At 42.9% G+C, this 17,841-nt stretch overlaps 1 protein-coding gene across 2 annotated transcripts in view; it reads left to right on the top strand.

Moving 5' to 3' along the window:
- MPZL1 (myelin protein zero like 1) overlaps positions 1 to 17,841 on the top strand; it is a 73,613-nt gene that overhangs the window by 40,222 nt on the left and 15,550 nt on the right. The window contains exons 2-5 of one of the 2 annotated variants that reach the window (XM_003785735.3): positions 6,379 to 6,545; positions 12,642 to 12,855; positions 13,541 to 13,673; positions 17,179 to 17,281. In XM_003785735.3, coding sequence (XP_003785783.2) covers positions 6,379 to 6,545; positions 12,642 to 12,855; positions 13,541 to 13,673; positions 17,179 to 17,281 — 617 coding nt within the window. The remainder of the gene's footprint in view (positions 1 to 6,378; positions 6,546 to 12,641; positions 12,856 to 13,540; positions 13,674 to 17,178; positions 17,282 to 17,841) is intronic. The other variant, XM_012802610.2, reaches the window with a different exon arrangement.

Below are 17,841 nucleotides of genomic sequence, written 5' to 3'. Positions count from 1 at the left end.
AGAGTACTAGGATTATAGGCATGAGCCACCATTCTGGCCCAGGAGCACATTTCTAACAAATGCCATTCATGCCCATCGCCGTTGGTAAAACACTGCTATGCTGTGCTTGGTAAAAGTACTTTGGCGTCCAGGTGCTATTACGTGTAAAGAATCCATGTGCAGTCTTACACAAGGGCCTCCAATGAAACTTCTTCCTGAGATCAACAGTGCAGCTCTTGAGATTTAACACAGTTGACTGCCCTTCCCTTGTCTCTCAGCGTCATGATTCTCTGGGCTACCTCTGATCTCTTTGTCTATAGCATTCACTATCTGGAATATACTTGTCACAAGCAGAGGGACAACAAGCAGGGAGGGGGAGCTGGTTCTACATGTTTGAGGGGGAAAGAGTAGGAGATGAGAGCTGAGAGGTGCCCAGGAATGAGATCAAACAGGGCCTAGTTGGCCACATGAGGACTAGCTTGATCCAGGCTGATGTGGGAACACCCTTGAGGATTTTGAGTAGAGGAGTGATAGGATCCGACCTGAGTTTTAATGAGGTCTCTCTGGTCTCTCTGTGGACCAGTTGCCGTGAGGTGGGTAAGGCTGATGAAAACCACATGTGGATTCTTTGCACATGTGTGGCAGTGTTTTACCAACTGTCATGGGCATGAACAGCATCTTGTTAGAAATGTTCTCCTGGGCCCTCCTGGTGGCTTATGCCTGCAATTCCAGTACTTTGGGAAGCCTTAAAGTAATCTAAGTGAAAGATGATGGCAGCTGGGACCAAGATGGTAGCTCTGAATGTGCACGGGAGAGATCAGTTTCTAAATATGTTTCTAAGTAGAGATGTGCTACCAAAAACTTGGAGGTGAATGGTGAGAAAAGGAGAGGTCGAGCAGGATTACAGGATTTTGGCCTCAGCCACTAGGAAACTAAAAAGCTAGAGTTGCCATTTGCTGAGATGGAGAAGACAATGGAAAGGCAGGTTAGGGGGTGGGAATCAGGACTCAATTTGGACACATTAAATTTGAGTTGATTCCATTTATAAGTGAAGTTGCTGATGCGCACGCACACACACAGAGGAGTCATCAGCGCTTAGGGGCATTGAAACTAGCTGAGGTCACCAAGAGAGAGACTGTTAAATAGATAAGCAGTCAGAGAAATGATCTGGGGCTCCTTAACGTACAGAAGTCAGGAGAACCAGCAAAGGAGCTGCCAATGGGTAAGAAGGAATCAAGAGGGAGAAGCTTTCTAGGAGCCAAACTGTAAAAGAAAAGAAGTTTTGGGCGGTGCCTGTGCCCAAGGAGTAGGGCACCATCCCCATATACTGGGGGTGGCAGGGTCAAGCCTGGCCCCAGCCAAAGGTACAAAAAAAAAAGAGAGGGAGAGAAAAGAAGTTTCAAGGAAGGAGTGATTGTGATTAACTGTCACGTTGCAGGTCTGTCAATAAGACAAACTTTGGTAATTAGCCATTGATTTAGCCACAAGGAGATCATTGCATTCCTTAACAAGAACAGTTTCAGTAAAGTATGAGGATGAAAGTCAAAAATGGATTTATTCAAAAAAAATAGAAGGGAAATTTAACAAAGTGAGAATAGGTAGTTCTTTTGAGACCTGTAAAATAGAGACTGGCGAAGGGGCCACAGATGTGGGGAGATGCAAAATCTTTTCCCTTAGAGTGGCAATATAAATATAAATGTGTATACTTATATAGCTGATGGTAGTAAACAGCAGAGTGAGAAATTCAGAGAAGAGAGAATTGCTGGATTGAAGTCCTTCAGTGGACACGAGAAGAGGAGGTGCGGTGTGCAGTGGAGGGGGTGACCTTGGAGGGGGGCAGACATCCAGTACGCTTTGGTGGAGCTAAGGGAAGACTATGGGCACAGATGCAGGGAGGTAAGTAGATGTGATGTGGGGACATGGGGAGGTTCTTTTCCGATGGGTTCTGTTTTCTCAGTGAAGTAAGAAGCAGTCGTGAGCTGAGAGTGAGTAGCTGGAGGGGATGGAAATTTGAGTTTAGAGAGGAAGTTTTAAAGTAGCCCTCTGGGGTGGCGCCTATGGCTCAGTGAGTAGGGTGCTAGCCCCATGTATGGAGGGTGGTGGGTTCAAACCCAGCCCTGGCCAAAAATTGCACACACACACACACAAAAAAAAATATATATATATATATACATACGGCCAGGTATTGAGGCAGGTGCCTATAGTCCCACCTACTGGGGAGGCTGAGGCAGGAGAGTCGCCTAAGCCTGAGAGCTAGAGGTTACTGTCAGCTGTGATGCCATAGCACTCTACCCAGGGCGATAAAGTGAGACTCTGTCTCTAAAAATAAATATATACATATATATAAAATAAAATAGTCCTCTGGGAAATGGATAGTGGTGGGATTAGGGAAATGTGGATGGGTTGTCAAGCATCACTAGGGAGTCCCCTTGAGGTTAGTCGTCATGAATTTAAGGTGAAACCTGTCGGTAGGACGGTGGGCATTTCTCCAGTGATGGTCAGCCACCCTGGTAGAGAGGCAGAGTGGGCAGATAATTAGATTTAACCAGGGCTGAGATTTGGCTAGGTGAACGTGCTGACGGGAGAGAGAAGGAAGGAAGCTGATCCTGCAGGCAGGGAGTGAGTATAGCTCCGGTGGGTGGGGATCTAATCGGAGTGAAGAAAATGACGTGCTGGGCTGCAAGACAGGATGGAGCTTGAAGCATTGATGGATTTTTGTTTCTGATATGGCAGAAGGACCAGCAAAGTCAGGAATTTGAAGCTTGAACTTGAGATGTGGGGCAGGTGCAGATATGTTGATATGATCTAGAACTGTGATTCTCAATGAGGGGTTGATTTCTCCACTGAAAGGGGTGGGCATTTGTGATGTCTGGAGACATTTTTGATTATTGCAAGTGGAGGTGGAAGAAATGCTACTGTGTCTTAAAAAGGCCAGGAATGCGGCTCAGCCTTCTCCAATGCACAGGACAGTCCCGCAAGCAAAGATTATCCAGCCCTGTTGTCATTAGTGCTCAGTTGGAAGCACTGCTTTAGGGTATGACCATAGGAATGAATGGCAGGATAGGCCTGAGTTTATCCAGATGACAGGAGGAGAGAAAATAAACGAAGAGACCAGTGTTTTAGACGGTTTATCTTATGACTACAGGAGTAGGAATGGAGAAAAAGATAGGGAGGATGTTAACTTGCTGTGTATGGAGTCTCTTGCTTTTTTCTGGAGTTGGAATTCATAATGCTGGCTCTAAGAGCCATGGGTTCAGATTAGCCAAAGAGTGATGGTATATATTTTTTAAAAGCCACTTGTGTATTAGCCAGCTCTGGTGTAACTAAACCAAATAGCCAAATAAATTACCTACAAGCCTTTTGGCAATCTCGGTTAGTGTTTTTGCCCGAAATTCTGTGACTGTAAACTTGAACTTGTGGCCTAGTCCCTACTTTAAATAATGCCTCTGGGTAACAGTTCTTGCAACCAGGCCTTGAGGCAGGAATCTGGTTCAAGAAAATCCATGAGAAACTTTATTCACGGGCTTTAGAGACTGTGACTTTCCTAGCAGTGCTCATCCCCTTGGAGAAAACTAGTCAAAATCACACAGAATGAATACGGGTTGCAAACCCGGGCTGCTTCCTGGAACAAGCTGGTCAACTTGTCTAGTCTTGTGCTTTGTCCTTCATTTTGAACTCCAGTGCCCCGAGGCTGCTTCTCTGCCCTCCCACAATAGCAAGCCACATCTTTTGTTTGTTTCTCATCTGAAAGAGAGGCTTGTTTTGAGGTTTGGACCACAAATAATAATCCATTGTTCCCTATAATAATAATCTACCCTCTTTAGCAGAAAAAAAATCCACTTGATGCAGTGTGGCTATCAGTTTATTTAAAAGAATAGCCAAAAGTGTTCATTGTGTCCTGAGAATAAACATTTGGAAGACGGTTGGGAGGAACGGGGGAGAACTCTTGTTCTCCTTGGCCCAGAGTCATAGTTAAGCCCTCCGGAAGAAAAAATTCTGAAAATGACTATCGGTTCTAAGTGACAATACCCTTCTTTATTCTGCCCATCTGTTACATTCTAAGAATAACTGGAACACTATAGATATTTATTTTGAACTATTTCTTTAAAAAAAATCTTATTTTGAAAGTCAGTGTTTTTATGTTACCAGTTTTAAGCTGGATGTTTCTTTCTAACCTTCATTTAGTGTGTGAAGGTGTTTCTTTTTGAGTGAAGACTGTCTTCTTTTAGCAATAATCCTTAACAATTCTTGCAGTTGCCTGTGATTACAGATCTTGAAAAAAAAGCTTTTTTATATTCCAAGTGATAGACATATTTTAATCACTACTTCCTGGACTTAGGCTAACTGAAAAACCTGGATAAGTAAAATGAAAATGTGATAAGTGCAATCAACTATTTCCTGAGTACACACATACTTAGCACACTGAAATCTTATGGTGTATAAGATTTCACTAGCAAAACCAAAATAGGTAAATAACGTCTTTCTGCATTATAGGAAAAATACCAGATAAGTAATAATATGACTTTAAAATGAAGTAATATGTCTTACTCAGAAGAGTTTTAATTGCTTTATATAGAGAAGGTGAGAAAAGTTCAATGTGAGAACAATTGTAGGTGGCGCCTGTGTTCAAGGAGTAGGGCTCCGGCTCCATATACCGAAGGTGGCGGGTTCAAACCTGGCCCCGGCAAAAACTGCAAAAAGAAAAAAAATATATAGTATAACAGGTGAATATGAGGGCTGTTCAAAGAAGTAAAAATATGGCCTTCATATCATTAAAAACAGACCATCGGGGAAGTGACCAGGCAGTCCTTCAGTGGGTGAATGAGTAAACTGTGCTACATCTATACCATTTAATATTATTCAGCAATAAAAAGAAATGAGACTTCAAGTCACAAAAGGACATGAAAGATGATTAAGTAAATATTGCTAAGTGAAAGAAGCCAGTCTGAAATGGCTGCCTACTATATTATCCTATCAATGTGATGCTCTGGAAAAGACAAAAATATAGAGGTGTAGTACAAGGTCAGTGGTTGCCAGGGGTTTGGGAGAAGGAGGGAGGAATGAATTGGTGGAACGTAGCAGGTGTTTTAGGACAATAAAACTATTCTATATGGTAAGGTAATGGTGGAGCCATGTCATTGAATACATTTGTTAAAATACACAGAATGTACAACACAAAAGTTAACCCTAATATAAACCGTGGGTCATCAGTTGAGACAAATGTACCACCCTGATGGCAGAGGTTAATCACAGGGGAAACAGAGAGTGGGGATTGGAGTGTGAGAACCGTCTACTTTTCCACTCAGTGTTTCTGCAAACGTACAACCACTCTTTAAAACATCTTTTATTAGCAATAAGATATTTGCATCAGATTGTTCATTGCAGCTCAATTCATAATTGCCAAGTCATGGAAGAAGCCCAAGTGCCCATCGTCCCATGAATGGATTACTAAATTGTGGTATATGTATACCATAGAATACTATGCAGCATTAAAAAAAAATGGAGACTTTACCTCTTTTATGTTTACATGGATGGAGCTGGAAAATATTCTTCTTAGTAAAGTATCTCAGGAATGGAAAAAAAATATCCAATATACTTGGTACTAATGTGAAACCAATTTATAATCACTCACGCTTGCATATGAAACATGAAACACAACTATAGCCTGGGATGAAGGAGGGGAGGGGAAGGGAGAGGGGGATGGGTCGATAGAGGGAGGGATAGTCGGGGGACCACACCTATGGAGCATATTGCAAGTACAAGTTGGATCTATCAAGTGTAGAACACAAATGTCTTAACACTGTAATTGGGTAAATGAGGTGAAGGCTATGTTGATTAGTAGGATGTAAGCCCTCCAATTTGTACAAATAATCAGCACATTGAATCCCATAATGGAATAAATGTATTCATGATCTATGTGCAAATGACTTAATAAAAAAAATAAATTGAGAAAAAGCCTGATAGAAGTATAATGAGAACAGATCTTTTAATTTAAAAAGCATAAGTATAGCCAAACTAATGAAAATATTTTCTTTCTTTTTTTTTTTTTCTAAGACTAGTCAAGTGCAGTCGTGAGAAGAGGGGGAAGAGTAGAAGAAGGAGTTCAGTCTGTAACTGTGAACAATCAAGTGAGATAACTCACTGCCTTCAGACCAGCCAAAATATTTTCTTAACTAAAAATCAAAGACAGTACACAGCTCAGACTGCCAGTGACAGGAAGTACTTAGCTATAGGATGTCCTGCCAGAAGTGTGTGGTAAATGGCAGTGGATCACTGTATATATCTGGAAACTTTCTTCTATCTTTTCTTTGTCCTCTCCTGTGAAAAATATGCATAGTAGTGTTTATGCTAAATCCTACTCTTAAACTATCCTTTCTCTTTTTTCTCCTTTCTCTCCAGTGACAGCTAGAGTATCCGCCTTGGAGGTCTACACACCAAAAGAAATCTTTGTGGCAAATGGGACCCAAGGAAAGCTGACATGCAAGTTCAAGTCTACCAATACCCCCGGCGGGTTGACCTCGGTCTCCTGGAGCTTCCAGCCAGAAGGAGCTGACACCACTGTGTCGGTAGGAATGCTTGGGTGCTCGTGGCTGGTCCTGCCGCGTGTGTTTCTTTACTGCTGGGGTGCAGTTCATGATCCATTCTCCTGATCATGCATTTCCAAAATGAGTGTATCTATCCTCTATTAGAGCCTGCAAGGCCTTTCTCTAGCTTCAGCATCTCTTAAGTGCGCTCTTTTCCTTGTCTTTGCACGTCATTCTCCCCTTGCTATCCCCTCAGTTGCTCGCCACCTTCAACTCCTATTCTGAAGTTGATCTTTTCCACAGAGCAGCCCTTAATTGACCATGCCAACACTAATCAGGATTTATCCTCCATCTCATCAGCTTTTATTTGCCCTCTTTTTATTCTATCTTTTACCTGTTACTATATGATACATATGTGTGTGTATGTGCTCCCTTCTGATTTGATTATGAATTTCTTGATTTCATTTATAGGCCATTTGATTTGACAATATTTATTGAGAGCTTAACATGAAGTGGGTAGGTAGGGCCTTCAAAAGTATCTAAATAACAGCCTTTACTGTCACCCAGAGAGTGATCAGGAGTTAAGACTGGTGTATATGTGACTTCAGGGTAAGATGAGGGGCACAACAGTAATAGAACACCAAATGTTAGTGAGTTACTAGCTGAGTACTGGTTATACAGTGGGTGCTTGTTAAACATAGACTGAGTATTTTGAATTTTTTTGAGACAGAGTCTCACTATGTCACCCTTGGTACAGTTCCATGGTGCCACAGCAACCTCAAACTCTTAAGCTTAAGTGATTTTCTTGCCTCAGCTTCCCAAGTAGCTGGGACTACAGGCACCTGGCACAATGCCCAGCTACTTTTTGTTGGTGTTGTTGTTGCAGTTGTCATTATTATTTAGCAGGCCTGGGCCAGGTTCGAACCTGCCTGCCTGGGTGTATGTGGCTGGCACCCTAACCACTGAGCAACAGAAGCCAAGGCAGACTATTCTGATTCTTGTTCATTAGATGGAGATAATACACTTTCCCACACGGGAGTGTTAGGAGAATAAAGTGAGATTATATAAGGTAAGTGCACAGGATGGTGTCTAACTGTTGAGGTACAGATACAACTGTTATGTTGCTGTTGTTCTCTCAGCCTGTTGAGTGTCCTTTCAATAGAGGCACATACCGTAGCAATGTTGTGCATTTCAGATTGTCCATATGTGGCAGGGACAGGGTCTGCATCTACTTTTAAGCAAGAATCCTTGGCTCTTCTCTCAAATGATGACCAGTTACATTTGTCCATCCCCACCCAGATGCTAGGCCCATTGTATACCCACATCATTGAATCTTCATGCCTCTGTGAGGAAGGAACACTTTCCTCCCCTCTCTAGGTGAGAAGGGAGTAGAGGATGGGAATACGGCTCAAGAGTTGTTATTCCTCATGGCCACACCATACGGGTCAGAATTGCTCAAACTTTGTTGCATTGAACCCCAACTACTATATTTTTCCCCTTATATATTTATTTCTCTGTCTGATAGGAAAGCCTGTTTATAATATTTACTGCATATAGGCTTTAGGGATTGCTTAAAGCAGTGCTCAGAAATTTTTAAAATTTATATTTATTTATTTATTTATTTTTTAGAGACAGAGTCTCACTTCATTGCCCTTGGTAGAGTGCCGTGGAGTCACAGCTCACAGCAACCTCCAACTCCTGGGCTTAGGCGATTTCTCCTGCCTCAGCCTCCCAAGTAGTTGGGACTACAGGCGCTCACCACAATGCCTGGCTATTTTTTGTTGCAGTTTGGCCAGGGCTGGGTTTGAACCCGCCACCCTCCAAATATGGGGCCGGCACCCTCCTCACTGAACCACAGGCGCCACCCTAAAATTTATATTTAAAAGGAACCTTTTTCTTAATCTCTGCCCCTTCCCATTAAATACTATAGATATACCGTATATCTGTGCTTTATATAACCTTCTCAAACCTTCCCACCCTATAGCCAATGCTTGCTATATGTAGTACTGCCCTTATTGAGAATGCCTGGCCTGGAGATTTTTGTAAGACCCTCCCTGAGAGCAGGAATCCATACAAATGTCATGGGGAAACAGATGCAGAGCCATTCCCTTGCTTCACGTAAATATGGTATCAGCACAGGACATACACTATTGTTCCTACAGAGACAAAACATGTTACGTTTACTCAAGAGAGTTCAAAGAACTATCTAAACTTGTGAGGATTTCCCACTGAAGTCTTCTGCAGCAGTGGATGTGAGGGCCATTATTTAGTTCATAGAAAATAAAGCAGTAGTCAGAAGACACCTAGAGGTAATAGCGTGCTTTTTAAAGAGTGCTTCCATTTCTACTCAAAACCTTCTTGTCATGTGGATTAAGGGAGGTTTATAGAACTCAAGACTTAAGAACAAGCCATATTTCTGATTAATGTGTTTGGCTCATTAGTTTATATTTACATGTTCGCCTGCTTACAGTTAACTCCAGAATGCTCAATTATTGGTTTAGGAGCCAAAATGTCAGAACACATTTAATAGAAGATAAGCAGGTTGCTTTTTGTTTTTGTAGGTTTTAGGGAAAATTATATTCAAACCTAGCATATCATAGATGGCTTTTCTGGTCCATGGACTCAGGATCCACAGGTCTAAAACAGAGCTTTTTTTTTTTTTTTTTGAGACAAAGTCTCAGGCTGTCACTCTGGGCAGAGCAGCATGGTATCACAGCTCACAGCAACCTCAGACTCTTCTGCTTAAGTGATTCACTTGCCTCAGCCTCCCAGGTAGCTGGGACTACAGGCGCCCACCACAAGGCCCAGCTATTTTTTTGTTACAGTTGTCGTTGTTTAGTAGGCCCAGGCCAGGTTCGAACCCGCCAGCCCCGATGTGTATGGTTGGCACCCTAACCACTGAGCTACAGGCGCCGCCCACTCTGGGGGAGGTTCTTGTCCTTTTCTCCACCATCCCCTGCCCCTGAAGAACCTGTGCTGGCTCTTCCCTCTTCATTGCTGGCATCTGGCTTTTTGTCAGCCTTGTGCCTCTGTGGTCTCTGTTGAACAGTGTTAGGCCTGGACTGGCAGAGCAGCCCCTGGTTGTTTTTCTACTTCTGTTTTTACATCTTGCAGTTTAACCCTCACCTGCCCGCAGTGCGTAGCCTGAAGAGTTCTTTTGCCTTGCCACTGCTCTTGACAGAAACCCCCTAGATTCCCACTGGCTGGCAGTGCTTGTTTAGAATTTAAAGCTCATTACAATTCAGCCCAGCCTACCCAGCCTCACTTCTGCTGTCTTATGTGATTCCTTCCATCTAGTAAAAATGCCTTACGCCTTGTTTTCCTGCTTCTGAACCCCCCCCATTTGAGGCGGACCTCATCTTTACCTTCCCAACGCTCCTCCCCGTCCTCACTTCTCTTTTCTAACTCTTTAGCTCTTCAGACTCACTTCTCACATACGCGGGCCACTCCTATGTTACGGATCATTTAATATGACGGGCTTTCTCTTCTTTATCTGAATACAGGTATTTTAACAGCAGACACCTGTCTTACATCTTGAGTATATCTCATAGCTTTAGCACGGTGGCTTACACTTAAAAAATATTGGTTGACAATGAGATCTAGTCTTATCTGTGACTTTTTTACTACTTCATTTCTGTTGTTTCACTGGTGTGACCAAAGTATTACTCCTCAATTCAGTTCAGCAAACTTATATAGTCCCTGCTACACGTAGAGTGCTGAGTCATGCAGAGATAAATACACGCACACCTTCTCCCTGGCCTTCATAGGGTCCCAGTGTGAGGAGGGAGACTGACGGAGGGAGCAGCAGAATGCAACCCCACTGATGGTTCAGAAAGGCAAGGCAGGGAGTATCTGGAGATGATGTGGTCAGGGAAGACAGAAACCAGATGATAGAAGGGTTTTTCTACTAAGCTTGGAATTTCTGGTTTATTTGCGTGTGATAAAGAGAGTGTAAGATTTTGAGCAGACAGGCATGAGAGGCGGTTATTAATGGAGACAGCATAAGCTTTGAAATCAAAGTTCAAAGCTAAGTTTAAACTCCATCTCTAAAACCTATGACCTTGAGCAGGTTACAGGCTTTTCTGAGCTTCCCTTTCCTCATTGTGAAGTATCAGGCAGGGTGGTTATGAGCATTGGCGAGATGCTGGGAGATAGTTTTCTTTGGGTCTTTCCCCTCTCTGCACATCTTGCAAACAGGGGCACTGGCTACCTTTGTTCTCAACTTTCTTTGTACAGTGATTGGTCTTGGAGGACAGAGATAACATTTCTCTCTGGAGTGGAGGACAGATTTGTTTATAGTAAAGATAGTATCTCCCTACAGGGCAAAAGTCAGACATACAGTCTGCCCATTGTAAGAGATTTGAGTTCCCTAAGCTTGGGGTTCCTCAGCTGTGATGCAGGGCCTCTGCGCGTACAGCTTCCATGTGAGCCCCTCCATACCATCCTTGTGGGACATGGGGGGCAGGGGCAACAGATCAACACATGCTTCCTGCTACAGTGTAAGCCACAGGTAGGTTCTTTGCCTCTGAGTCTTCTTCATGGGAGTAAACACTTCACAGGAGTCTGTGTCTTGTACCAGCATCTGCGAACCTGTGCCAATCTAACTTTGCTAGCTTGTAAGCAGGGTGCAATCCCAGGCCCTTCATTGTTAACAAGCCTTTAGATCAGTGGTTCTCAACCTGTGGGTTACGATCCACAGGAACTGTATTAAAGGGCTGCAGCATTAGGAAGGTTGAGAACCACTGCCTTAGATCATATTAGATATAGGCTGCATATTTGATTAATGGTAATCAAATCCATCTTCCACAGAGGATAATTAGATGGTAGTAATTATTATTATTTAGGCATCATAGAGGATAGCTTAGAGAAAGTTGAGCTGGAGTTCAACATAGCAGTTAAAAGGACTCAGTCCAAAGTGACAAGAGCATGAAATCAGGTGTCATCAGTGGAAATTGAATAGAGAGGTGAGAACTAAGAGAGACTTATGAGGTAGATTAACAAAATTGGCAGATTAATTGGATGGGAAGGAAGAGGAATGAAGGTTTGCTTCAAAATTTATGGTTTGGGAGACAGATGGTCCCCATTCGTCAAGATGAGATACACAGATACAAGATGAAGTTTGTAGGAGAACATGGAAAGCTTGGGGGACTTGGGCAGCTGGGGTGAAGTGAGTAGGCAAATTTGGGAGGAACCAAGAGACACTATTGATGGAGAGAGAGGTTTGGGAGTTAACAGAATACAGATGGTACTTAAATCATGGGAACAATTGCACAGAGGTTTTTAACATGCTCAGAAGGTTCTGAAGATGTTCTGTTTGAATTGTTGGTGGAGCTGGTTTCTACCCCAAGACCCACCTCCATCCCATCTGTGAAGCAGAACAAAGACATGAAGCCTCCAGCCGAGCTGCCTGGGGTCAACCTGAGAGTGAGGGTAGGTCCCCTCCCACTGGGCTTCACCTTGCTTCCAAGGTGCTGGGCTGGACAAGGTTTACTCTGAGAAACAAGTTTCTTTGCTAAGGGCAGGTCTGAGGAACGAGTGAGGAGAAGAAAGAGTAAGGGGCTGGAAGCTGAACCTTCAGAGTCAGGCGAAAGCGTTTTGTTATCTGAGTTGTGTTCCTTTCACACACTGTGACTTATCCATAGGAGACCAATAAGAGGGAGAAACCCAGAGATGTAACTGATCTGTGACATTTAGGATTCTTTCTCATTGTGCCTTTCTGTATCTCAGTGGTAAACTTTGTGAACTGTAAGATTGCTGAAGCCTTCGGATTCACTGGGGTCAAACAAGGAATAGCCTTCGCTTTGAAGAGTCAGATGGGTCAGACTCTGACTCCACGTGACCTTGGGGAAATAAATGGCTTTTTTGAGTCTCCATTTTCTTATGTGGATGGTAATAATTATACAGTGGGCTATGGAGAGGATTAGAGATGCTATACAAGTCTGTTTCTTCAACTATTACTTGGCAGGGTTGAATCCCTTGATCTCTAACCCTCTGTCTGACTTAGATCCCATAGCTTGAGGTTTATATCATAACGTTGCTTTTCTTTCTGTGTGAAGCCTTTTTTCACAGCATGCCTGTTATGGAGTTTAGAGATTCTGCCTTTGAGAATAACTCACATGTTCTTTTTTGTAATTGCAGTTTTTCCACTATTTCCAAGGGCAAGTGTACCTTGGGAATTATCCACCATTTAAGGACAGAATCAGCTGGGCTGGAGACCTTGACAAGAAGGATGCATCGATCAACATAGAAAACATACAGTTCATACACAATGGTACCTACATCTGTGATGTCAAAAACCCTCCTGACATTGTTGTCCAGCCTGGACACATCAGGCTGTACGTCGTAGAAAAAGGTACTTCCTTGGGTATTTTTGCAGTGATAATGCAATCTCCTCTGTCTTGTGTTTAGTTGGAGAACAGGGATCCATTTCAAGTTGTGTTTGAAGGTAGTATTTTTGCCATACAGTTGGGGCACTGTTGCTCATTCCAACCAAAGCCGCTGATTTCTCCATTTTTATTCCTACTGTCTGGAGCCTCTTGATCTGATTCCAGGACTATTAATTTTTCAGTGTTAATTATTGTAGAAGAAAGATCAAATTCATTGTGGTTGGATGTGGTGGGCAGTGGGAAAGAAAGAGATTAATACCATGTTATATTCTTTAGGAGAAAGTTTTGACATTTCCAAAAACCCTTTAAGGATTTCTTCTTTTATTAGAACAGGCAGGAAATGCAGGTTCTGGTGTCTCATTTTGAGACAAAGTCTGCTTTGTTGGAGACTAGACTGAGGTAAATTCACATCACTTTTTCTTTGATTTCAGAGCATTGAGAGGGATCATGGATGTAGAAATGCTTAGTTCTGTAGTTCATTCCTATTTATCTAATATGTGTATTTATCAATTAGATACTAGGATCTCACAATTTGGATAATAGAAGAGTAGGGTAACTGTTAGAGGAAGACACTTGGTATTAATTTAACAAAATTCCATTTTTTCTTTCACTAGCGATGTACCATAAAACTATTTTGTTCTTTCTCTCTAGAGAGTTTGCCGGTGTTCCCAGTGTGGGTAGTGGTGGGTATAGTTACTGCTGTGGTCGTAGGTCTCACTCTGCTCATCAGCATGATTCTGGCTGTCCTCTATAGAAGGAAAAACTCTAAACGGGATTACAATGGGTAAGAAACACTTTTTTAGAAGGGGGTGGAGGGGTAGCATCAGAGTTTATAGAAACGTGTGTAGTTTTTAATGGGAAAAGGATTGTGAAGAATTAACTACTGTTTGCTTTCATGTTCGAATCGGGCTGTCCCCTCAGGAGGTGTTCTGACACGGGTGAGTAGACATCAGTGCCCGACTGTTAAATTTGGAATATGATCCTAATCCTGCTTCTCCGGGTTCCTTCTTAGGTTTGGTGAAATGAACTGCTCACAGTCTGTGCTGTGTTTCAGCACTCTTGCTTCTGAAATCTGTATTGTTTTTTTTTTTTTTGCAGTTTTTGAACCGGCCACCCCCAGTATATGGGGCACCATACTCCTTGAGCCACAGGAGCCACCCTGAAATCAGTATTCTTTATTTTTTTATTTTTATTTTTTGCAGTTTTTGGCCAAGGCTAGGTTTGAACCCACCACCTCCGGCGTATGGGGCCGGTGCCCTACTCCTTTGAGCCACAGGTGCCGCCCTATGAAATCAGTATTCTTAAGCTAAGCTACAGACATCACTTACCCAATTTAAGAGCTTAGTTTTAATTTCTTAGCAATAATCTCTTAAGGTTCTTTTTAGTTGGGTAAGTATAAAAAACCTAATCAAGAAGTTGTGGGCTGGGCATGGTGCACCTGTAGTCCCAATTACTCAGGAGGTTGAGGCGTGAGGATCACTGGGCCCAGGAGTTTGAGTCCAGCCTGGGCAGCATAGGGAGACCTCATCTCTCTCTCTCTCTCTCTCTTTTTTTTTTGCCTTCAAATTCATTCTACTACATCTGGATATACCTGATATTAAAATTAGAAAAGTATATTATTATAAGGGAAATTACAGACATATTTCACTTATAAATAAGGATGCAATATCCTAAACAACATATTAACAAGTTGACTTAAAAGTTATTTTTCAAGCAGCACTTGTGGCTCAAAGGAGTAGGGCGCCAGCCCCATATACCAGAGGTGGCAGGTTCAAACCCAGCCCCGGCCAAAAACTGCAAAAAAAAAAAAAATAATAATAAGTTTTTTTTCAAATAATGTACTTTGGTCAAAATTAAATCCAACTTATGTGAGAATTAGTCACTATTTTTTTTCTTTTCCTTCCCCCACTTCTCTCTCTCTGATCTCCCCTTCCCCCACCCCCACCCTGTTGTGTCATTAATTGTCATTAATTGTCCTCATATCAAAGTTGAATACGTAGGATTCATGCTTCTCCATTCCTGTGATGCTTCACTAAGAATAATGTGTTCCACCTGCACCTGAGTTTCACCTGGGATCCTGTAATCCCATTACTGGACACCTATCCAGAAGGGAAAAAAACCTTTTATTATAAAGACCCTTGTACTAGACTGTTTATCGCAGCTCAATTTACAATTGCCAGAATGTGGAAACAGCCTAAATGCCCCTCAACCCAAGAATGGATTGGCAAGCTGCGGTATATGTATACCATGGAATACTATTCAGCCATTAAAAAAATGGAGATTTTGCAGCATTTGTATTAACCTGGATGGAGGTAGAGATCTCACCTCTTTAAAACAAAAAATGAAGTGTTAATACACTACCACCCTCAGCCTCATGTGATGATATACCGGCAGTAAGGAAAAGTAGACTTTCTTTTTGTTTATGTCTTCTCAAAAGGAACCCATTTGAGCATAGAGTATATGTCTCATTGAAGGACCTCCTCCTTTCTCTACTCCAGCAAGACAGCTAACCCGTATGAGTTATATAAAAGTCACGTGGTAAGACTGGAGCTGCAGGCTGGATGCAGCATGAGCAGTGTCACAGATGCACAGAACTAACTTTAACCATCTCGCAGGGGCTGTGATTTCAGAGGGATGCATGCCCTGAACACTCTTGCTGGTGGACGGTGGGATCCGCTCTCTATGGTTCTAATGATCTAGTGTTCAGGAGTGGTTTGTTTTAACACGTTTGAGTGCTCAAATTCAGATATGACTTGCTTGGAATGGCTCTGTTCTGCTGACTGTATCTGCCCCCTTGCATGGTGAGTGTCTTATGATTAAGTATTGCTAGATTGTTGGTTTACGGTGTGAGACTAATCCAGGGTGGTAATCTGCCAGAGTTTGCGGTTCTTGTTTCTGGGGCTCATAAAGGGGTAGGGAAGTCTTCCTTAGAATCCTAACCCTGCATGGCATCATGAGTGCTGCTATGCTTCTTACTTTGATTTTTTTCCTCCTCTCCTGCCTTTTCTCCCTTGGTGTGCTGGGATCAGATCCTGCTTATCTTCTACTTCTTAAGAAAAGCTGACATAGAAGACACATTGAGACTATAGCAGGGCTGAGTCTCCTCTTCCACTCGCACTAGACACATGGTAACTAATCACATTGCCTGTTGCTTGTTAATATTCATGTGTACGTATTCGGCTCATCTGAATACGTTGTTGACAACTAACCCGAAAGCTGGCTCTGAGCTAACCCGAAGGCTACTATGTTTGGTCCACAAATATGTCATGCGTCTGTATTAGAACCATGTTGAGCATACCACCCAGCCAGTTGTCAAGTTGCATAGGGCTTTGTGGTCATCTGAATATATATGCTCTTCGTGGAAAACACATGTGTGTGTATGTATGTGTGTTTGTTTTCTTTTCATACATGAGTTGTATTATTACTGACCGAGACCCTCTTTGCGGTAGAATTATCACACCATTTAGGTTCAGAAAATAGAGCCTCCCATTTCAAAGAAGTCACAGTTTGCAGAATGCTTTGGTCTTAGTAAAGACACTTTAAATATGGTCCTCCCAAACCCCTAAGGTTTTTGAAAAATATAAAAGATCTAAGCTGTGCTGATGACACATTTCATTAGGAAATCCCTCCTTTTAGTCACTTTCCCTGATTTACTTAGTACTTGCCGTATAAGTCCCCTATGCCCCTAAAAAAGCACAGCCTGTGTCCTGGGGCATTTCATAGTTTCTCATCATTCACAACCTCCTAGGGTTTGGGGGGGTTGGTTGAGGTATTGATAGGGAATAAACTATGGAGGGAACAAAATAAGCCAGGACTGTGAGCCTGGGGATGTGAATCTGTAATTTTAAAAATATACTCAGAAGAGGCTTCCCTTTGATGGTAACAAAAGCTACTTGCCATTAGGACATTAAGAGGGCACCGCATAGCTTGCTCCTTTAAGCCTTTATCCCAAAGGAGGGTTGGTGGGGAAAAGACAAAGCACCGAAAGGATCGTGTGTCTTGTGACCGGAATCACAATGTCATTGCTATAAGCGAGGGTGAAGAGGTGGTGGGTAGCGCACTGGCTCCTGTGCCTTCCTCAGTGGCACGCTCACTGACTTAGGACAATGAGCGAGTGTCAGGGACAGAAAGCAGTTTCAAGACATGTGATCTCTCTGATATCCATTGTTTCGTTGTCTTTTGTTTTTATACATCTGCCGCTTCATCTTGCCGTCACTTGCGTTTCTATGTTTCTGTTTCTGTTTAATTTTTTGTTTTTGTATTTTTTCTCCAAATTGTCAATTCATCAGCTGCAGTACATCAGAAAGTTTGTCACCGGTTAAGCAGGCTCCGCGGAAGTTCCCCTCCGACACAGAGGGTCTAGTAAAGAGTCTGCCTTCTGCATCTCATCAGGTAATGGCTGATTGCAGGTCTGCCCCGCTGCCTCAGGGTCTCTGCTCTGTCCCTCCGTGGGTGTGGGAAGGAATCCTCAGCTGTGCGTGAGGGAGACAGAGGCAGAGCAGGGAGGGAGAGGGGAACTGAAGGACTCATCTAGGAGGACCGCAAGAAAGTGGGTAGGGAAGAAACGGAACTGGAAAATAGGTTTCCACAAAACCACCACTGACATAAATTGTTGACTAATAATATGGCTCCTCTGGCCCAAGTAGAATTAGAGAATAGTTTTGTCAAATGAAAAGATTCTTCTTTAATTTCTTGGACAAAAATAATTTTGTCAAATGTAAAAGATTCTTCTTTAATAAGACAAGCAAGTGGCTCGGCGCCTATAGCTCAACCGGCTAAGGCGCCAGCCACGTATACCTAAGGTGGTGGGTTTGAATCCCCAGCCCGGACCCGCCAAACAACAGTGAGGGCTGCAACCAAAAAATGGCCGGGCGTTGTGGCGGGCGCCTATGGTCCCAGCTACTTGGGAGGCGGAGGCAGAAGACTCGCTTGAGCCCAGGAGTTGGAGGTTG

The sequence above is a fragment of the Otolemur garnettii genome, unplaced genomic scaffold (assembly GCF_000181295.1).
Source record: "Otolemur garnettii isolate 467f Iridium unplaced genomic scaffold, OtoGar3 scaffold00016, whole genome shotgun sequence".
NCBI lineage: Eukaryota > Metazoa > Chordata > Mammalia > Primates > Galagidae > Otolemur > Otolemur garnettii.
The sequence above is the reverse complement of the archived record's forward strand: the minus strand, read 5'-3'. Positions and strand labels throughout refer to the sequence as shown.